This window comes from Crinia signifera, chromosome 2 (assembly GCF_055691185.1).
Source record: "Crinia signifera chromosome 2, ASM5569118v1, whole genome shotgun sequence".
In the NCBI taxonomy this organism is placed as follows: Eukaryota; Metazoa; Chordata; class Amphibia; order Anura; family Myobatrachidae; genus Crinia; species Crinia signifera.
Window position 1 is genome coordinate 138663761 of NC_139218.1, and position 8056 is coordinate 138671816.

At 42.4% G+C, this 8056-nt stretch overlaps 1 protein-coding gene across 1 annotated transcript in view; it reads right to left on the reverse strand.

Annotated features, from left to right (window-relative positions):
* The window catches only part of USP49 (ubiquitin specific peptidase 49), an 18594-nt gene extending 17171 nt beyond the window's left edge, over positions 1-1423 (reverse strand). The window contains 2 exon segments of the mRNA XM_083172972.1: positions 1-474; positions 1284-1423. The exon segment at positions 1-474 is cut by the window's left edge and continues 8 nt beyond it. Of these exon segments, the coding sequence (XP_083029098.1) occupies positions 1-458 (458 nt within the window). The 5' untranslated portion in view covers positions 459-474; positions 1284-1423.
* Positions 1424-8056: the final 6633 nt, after the last annotated feature.

The window sequence follows — 8056 nt, forward strand, 5'->3', positions numbered from 1 at the left end:
AGTGCCTTTGTCAGCAAAGTTTGGCGCCGATGACGCAGTGCTGTAAGCATCATTGGTTGCCCTTGTGGTGACCTATGACTTCCAGACCCCTCACTTGCTGTAGTTTGTAAACGCAAGCTTCTACGGCTAGATGGTTCTGGTTTCTGACTCCGTACAGCAGACAGGGCACTCCTCAGTAGCTTTAAGTCACCCTCTGGATTATCATTTAATACATAGTCCTGGCATAGGTAGCAGAACACGTAAAGCTCATGCACCTCCATGACTAAAGGGTGTCTGCTCTCCTGAAAGTGTCGCAAGGCATGCTCTTCAATGTAACGTCCACAGGCAACATGAGAACATTTAAGACATGCCCATACTGATTCTTTTGTGTCACAGTCCACACAATGCCATTTCTGCGGATTCAGTATGGAGTGATCTTGGGCCAAGCGCAGGCGTCCCACGTGCTTACATCGATCCATGTCTCACAGGAAGGTCCTACCAAGCAAAAACATCTTTAAAACAGTTATCATCATCATATGACCCTCAACTACATATACGATGGCAAGACATGGGCAAACAAATATTGCACATCAAGAATAAAAAAAGGGTAAACAAATATATATATATATATATTTATTACACACACACACACACACACACACACATTGTGTTACTATGGCACCATGTACAACACAAGGGGATCTTGATGATGATGATGATGATGATGATGATGTATGCCTTGTAATGTAGGCTTACTGAAATAAATCACCATATGAAAATATTTCAAATTGCTTTTCTCAAAAAGTGATACAATGAGTAGAAGTATAAATTTTCATATTTGTATGTGTGCATGTACGACCCTGCTCCAGTAAGCCATGTACCCACAACTAACCTCTTCTTGCTTTAAGTCATGAATGGACAGGAATTTAGGCTGGTCCATGCTAAGAACAGCATGTGAACGTATTTATGGTTTTTATGCTGTGGGCTGCTGTGTCAAATCCGTTTCCGTGACAACTACTGTATGTGCACTCAACAAAAACAAATATACTATCTGAATACTGGACAGCTGCTGCCCATAAAAGTCAGGAATCTCAAAAAGGGTACACACAGTAATCCTCATTGGTTACCTGACTTGTTGAGAACACCAGACTAGGGAGTGCCAAATGGTATTTTACATACTTTGAAATTATACCATAACCTCTTACGGCTCACCATAGAATTGTTAAAATAAAATTAAAATAAAAAACACAAAAAACCCCCACAAAAGTAATACAACATTAAGTACTGCAGAAAATGTGACCTACCTGTTTATTATTTCTCGAAAACATGAGAGAAGTGGAATTGTCCCCATCTCAGGCAATCAGAGTTCATGACCAGTAGGACATCTACAGCCCGATGTGACGCTTTAGGACAAGACTGGCAATTCAGAGGAGTGGACACCACATCACTGAGGAAAGGATTAAAAAAACAAAACAAAAATACTTTAATGACAAATAAAAAGAAAGGTTATGTCTGATTTATTAAAACCTTTAAATACCAGCAAGCTATATTTATTTAGTAACCTGGTCAATTCGCAGCACAGATAATAAAAAGGTTACAGGAAACCATTATTTATACACAAAGGAATGAATAATAATTCTACAGTCAGTCAAACTTGGATAAGTGGAAATCTCTGTTACTGGGACTAATTCATAAGTCCCGGCATTTTTGCACCAAACAAACCTCTGTTAGTGAGGCCGTCAAATCTCATTAAAAATCATCTCACATGCTGTTGACAAACATTCCCGAATTGATCAAATATTGCTTGGTTTCAGAATTCTTAAACTAGAGATTGCCACTCTAAAAGTCCTGAAACATCAATAAATTTAGAGGATGAGTGTATGGATGAACCAATCAAATTCCGTAAAATGTTACAGCTAATGAGGGATCTGGAAAAAGACTCACTGACTGAATTAAATACAACAGTTAAAGATTTGACAAAATAAACATCTCAGTTAGGAGTAAGGACTAGAACAGGGCATTAAGGTGATAATGGATACCCAGAATGGACTGATATGTTCAGAAATCTACACAGGAAGATCTAATTAAATTAAAGTGAGAGAATATCAAAATCTGGAAGATAGGGCAGGGAGAAATAATCCAGGGAGTCCCTGAATCTGTAAAAACGTCCCAGTTACATCAATATGGAAGAGAGTCATTTCAAAAATGACTGCCAGATTATACTCCAGAACAACTGACAATAGACAGCATACATAGATTACCTAAACCCAAAATAATGGCGGAGAAGAAACTGAGAAATATTATGTTGAGAGTTCACTACTATCAAACTAAAGAAAAATTGCTGAAGATAATATGTGGGAGGATAAAAATCTGTCTGAATCGCTGAGTGACCTACAGATAATCGGAGATATCTCTGCAGGAACCTTGGCAGAGAGGAGAACATTTGCCTGGGCCACCATGGCCTTACGTGAAGCTAATATAAGATATAAATGGGGGTTTCCTGTAAAAAAAACTGATCGAGAGTTATCAAGGGGATTCAAGAATTCTCTGCTTTGAGGAAGAGGGGCATAAGGTCCTAAAATAATGCAATGTTAAATAGGAGACCAAGGCCCATGCAGATATAGAGCCTGTTCAGCTGGAGTGGTCTGAAAATCAGAAATAAACATTTGAATTTTTAGCAAAAAGGAATAAGAGATTGTGATAGAAGATCACAAGGTTTCTTTTTTTTTTCTCCACCCCCCATTTTTATCCCTCCTTCTTTTGAGGATATACTTAAATATGCATGTTTTGTGTTACAAAGAGATATAATCATTAGTAATGATTGTGTATAGATATAGATACGCCGTAGTCATAGGGAAGCACAGTGAGGGGTAGGAGAGACGCGCAATGCTCTGTCCTCCCCTCAGGGAAAAGGTGGGGTGGCGGCAGCAGATAATAGAGGGGCGGGCGGTGACAGAGTGGTCAAGCCACCCTGATCGCTGCCGCAATCTACCGGTAGCTCGTGAGCGACGAGTTGGCAACCATTGATCTAGACAGTGCTACATGTATACCCCTTACTCAATATAACAGTTTGTGAGTACTGGATGTGAGATCTGGAGGCTTTGAGAAGAAAGTACCAAGACCTAAAGATAATACTATTTGTAAAGAGGGGTGGGTGGGAATGGGCTTAACCCTGTGAAATCCTTGTGTGATTGGTTATAGAGTACTTCCTTAGATTGACATTTCGGAGATATAAATTACAAGATCATGACAGATTAGGTGACCGTATAAGATTTACAGACCGATATGAATAAAATTGGCATTTGAAAAGATTTTAGGGAGATAGAATTATTCCCCACCAACCCCCCTCCCCCCCCCCCCCTTTGGATTTGTTGTCCCATTGAGTGCTAACATCTGTGAGTGATGCGCAAAAATATCCTCTACAAATGCCAACAGCTCTGTGAAAGATATGCACAAAATAAGCTAAAAATGCCAGCGTTGTTCACATTTGATTTTATGAATTCAAATAAAATTGTTCTGTAAAAAGAAGAAAAGAAAAGAAGAAGAGGTACTTGTTTCCTAGCAGGGCACCCAGATTTCCTACTTACGCTCAGTAGTTAAATTAGTTAAATTTATTCACTGCACCCTGAGTGAAATCGCATCGCACAGCCCTTTTTTGTAGTTCATATGGTAAAATAGCACCCACTCTCCACGTCACCCAGAAGCGTGGCGAGCGCAGCGGAACACGTCCTGACCTTTTCATACCCCCATTATCCACGCCGGCGTGGAGTTGAGTTGATTTTATATAGTGCGGCGAGCGCGAAGCGTGGCGAGCGGATGCGGAATACATGTAAAGTAATCCGCGTACCCTCGCTTCGGGCTCGGTGGCTCGCCAATCTATAGAATATCAACTCCACGCAGATGTACATAGTGGGTGTATGCAAAGGTCGGAGGTTGCGTTCCACCGCCGCTCGCCATGCTTCGGGTGACGTGGAGAGTGGTGCTGTTTTAGGTGTTTTACCATATGAACTACTGAGATCGCATCTCACATCTCATCTCACGCGATGTGCGATGCGATTTCACTCAGGGTGCAGTGAATAAATTAACTAAATTAACTACTGAGATCGCATCGCACACATTGCAATGCGATTTCACTACGCAGAATAGCCCACTAAGCAAGCTTAGTGGGCGCCGAGCTAGGAAACAAGTACCGCTATTTGCTTAGTGGGCTATTCTGCGTAGTGAAATCGCATCGCACATCGCATGGCTTTTTGTGCCTTGCGATATGTGCAATGCGATCTCAGTAGTTAATTTATTCACTGTACCCTGAGTGAAATCGCATCGCAGAGATGAGATCTCAGTAGTTCATATTGTAAAACACCTAAAACAGCACCACTGAGGGAAGAGCTACTTCAATTATAGAATATGGAGATGCCCTAATTTTTCGTTCGAGTCAGATAAGAATCAACAAGAAATTAAAGCAGCGTTGGATGAACTTACTTTCAATACGGCACAGCAGACTAACCCTATGAATCTCTGGTGTGCATTAAAAGCGGTAATAAGGGGAAATATAGTACAGATCGCTTAAAGAAAAATGGAGAACGACATTAAGTTTTAGAGCAAAAACATACGATGGATTCTAACAATGAAAAATACTAGTGATCTAAATAAATTAAGGAAACAGTTAGAGGTCTATAAAGTAGCTCTAAACAGATGCAGAGAGAAATGGGAAAATTAAATCAAAAGTTTCTACTCAGAAGCGAATAAAGCTTTGAGATTAATGACTAGAAAATAAAAAGGTTGAGAAATTGAGTGAAGGCACTGTATAATACCAGTGGGGCAAAGATGAGAGACCCTAGGGAGATACCAAATGTATTTGAAGAGTATGAGAAATTGTATATATTGCATTGTATAAAAGCTATGCTCCAGCCAGCAACAGAAAAGATATAGATTCTTTTCTTTCAAAAATTAATTCACCTAAATAAAACAATCTCCATCAAACGAAGCTTAATGCCCCATGGACAATAAAAGAAATTATAGATGCAATAAAAGCTTTCAAATTAAATTAATCCCCTGGCCCAGATGGGTATAGAAATAATTTTTATAAGAACTTCCAGAGAGAAAAATCACTCAAATACTTTTGTTAGTCTTCCAAAGAGTTGGGGTTGAAAATAAATTCCCAAAGGAAATCTTAGAAGCACGCATTGTTATGGGGCCCACACACATAGCGATTTTTAGCCATTTTCTAAACGATCTGACGAGATCGTCAGTAGAATAAAGAATGCTCAGTGAGCACAAATGTGGCTATCGCCAGTCCTCTCTCACCGTAAAACACTGGCGCTGACAGCTCGCTCGGCACTACACCATCACTGTGCGTGTGCATGTGTGCGCAATAAGCGATCTAGCATAGCCTTGTGTGTTGGCCCCATTACAATAGGCAAGGAAGGGAAAGATATAACAGCACCCAAGAATTATAGGCCAATAGCGTTAATAAATACAGATATTAAAATCTATGCAAAAATGATTGCCAAGAGACCGTAGCCGATAATTGGGGGACTCCTTAACGGGAACCAGGCTGGGTTTATTAAGATAAGATAACCACAAAGATACAAATAGTACGTGAATACAGTCCGTAGAACATCAACATAGACATTGTGTATAGCTGGAGAACACGGTGTTCAACTGTAGCTATGTGTGAGTAAAGTAAGTAAAAACAGGTAAAAGGGTATAGTGGCATACAAACATTTCTGTGGTATCCTCCCAAGCCATATGGTAACTGCTACTTCAAACTGGGGTTTGATACAAAGAGAAAGAAACGGCAGAGACAGGGTTCACTATGTGGGATCAAGAATAAGGGGTAGTAGACCAGGGTTCCCTGGAAATACGGGGAGCATAAAAGTGGGTAGTAGAAGGAATTAAAGTAGGAAATGGTTGGGGAGGGAAAGCAGGGGGGGTGGTATAGGAGGGGGAGCAGGCCGTGGGTGGGGGGGGACGACGATTACTAAATAAGTTATTAGGCTTGACCAGGAAGGGTTGCACTATATAACGTGTACCATGGTGTCCATACGGAATGAAACTTGTCCACTGTGCTATTCTGGAGGCTAGTGATGAATTCCATTTTGGCCACAAACCAGACACGGTTAACAAGTTCCTGGTGGGTCGGAGGGGAGGGTTGTTTCCAGGATCTAGCAATTTGGTATTTAGCTGCACAGCTAATGTGTAGCAGCAGTTTATTCTCATGTTTGGATAACTGGCAAACCGAGGCACACAGTAGCATCGCGGCCAGGGAAAGGGGTGGGCAGTGTGGGATTACAGATGCCAGAAGTGTGTTGACAATTGACCAGAAAGGGGTTAGTTTAGGGCATGACCACCATGTGTGAAAGAAAGATCCTATCTGGCCACATTGCCGCCAACAAAGAGCAGTGGTATTGGGGTAAATTTTATGTAGTCGTTCTGGGACTAGGTACCAACGGGTGTACACCTTGTAGGAGTTCTCCCTGATGGAGACACTTATGGAACACTTGGAGATGTTGCAACGAATCTCCTCCCATGCTTCCTCCCCCAGAGTGGTGCCCAGATCCACTTCCCAGGAAAGTTCGTGAGGTGCCAAGGCTGGTTGATCTTGCGATAGTATAGAGTGATATATGTGAGAGATGATTCCTCTATCAGTGGGCCTGGAGATACATAGACACATAGACGTTCCATCGCTGTAGGGTTGCAGAGTGATTTGGTGGAGGGGAGGGACGTGGTGATGAAGTTACGGACCTGGAGGTATTGGTAGAAGCAAGACTGAGGGAGGGGATGATGATCTAGTAGGTCGGTGAAAGATTGTGCACCAGACTCCCCAAGAATGTGGCGGAAGCTGGTTATACCAGCCCTCGTCCAGGTAGAGACCATATGGGGAGAATTTCCGGGAGGAAAGCAGGAATGGTGCCATAGAGGGCTAAGGGGGGGGATGGGTACGTGGAGAGGGAGTATTTGGGAGAGAGCGAATCCCAAATAGACAAGGTGAGGGCGATTGGGGGGGGGGGGGGGGGTTGGGGGGACACACCGAGGTAGCTAAAATAGGCCTATGTTTGCGAGGAAGCCATGGGAGATCAGATATAGAATTGATTTTACTCAACTCAGTCTCTAGATCAACCCATCCTTTAGTGGCTTTAGGAGAGTGCCAGGCTACTAATTGGCTGAGCTTGGAGGCTTGATAATATTTAGATATAGATGGTAGGCCCAGGCCACCATCTGCTGAGCGTTTGAAAAGAGTGTCTCTGCTCAATCGGGGTCTCTTGTTATTCCAAATAAATTTACAATATGCCTGGAGGGATGAGAGGACTCTTGGGGGAACAGCCACAGGGAGAGTCTGAAAAAGATACAGTAATTTTGGAAGGACATTCATTTTTATTACATTTATACGGCCTACCCAGGAGATGAAGAGGGTCCGCCACCTGGATAGGTCTTGTTCTATGGCACGGAATAAAGGAGGGTAGTTGGCCTTATACAGACTCGCATATGTTTTTGTGAGGTGAACGCCGAGATATTTAATAGAGTCTGTACGCCAGGTGAAAGAAAAGTTAAGACGGAGGTGGTCCTGGTATTGTTTGGGGATGTGAAGGGGCAGGGCTTCCGATTTAGTTTGGTTGATTTTGTAACCAGACAAATGTCCATATGTAGATAATTCTTGGAATAGATTTGGGAGGGAGATCAGGGGGTTGGTAAGGGTGAGTAAGACATTGTCGGCAAAAAGAGAGAGTTTGTAGGTAGAACTGCCAATGGAGATGCCAGAGATATCTGGGTTTGCTCTGATTCTGCAGGCTAGTGGTTCAATGATCAGTGTGAAGATCAATGGGATAGGGGGCAACCCTGCCTTGTACCATTTGAAATGGGGAAGGATGCTGAAAAAAGGCCACCCACAAGAACGGAATTGGAGGGGTTGTGGTAGAGCGCTGTAATAGCCTGAAGAAATTTACCGTAGAAGCCAAAACTGCATAGTGTATCGGTCATAAAAGGCCACAGGACCCTATCAAAAGCCTTTTCGGCATCTAGGGCAAGAAGGAGGGATGGGACAGGCTGGTTTTGTTTTTAAAAGACAGGGCCTGGTGAA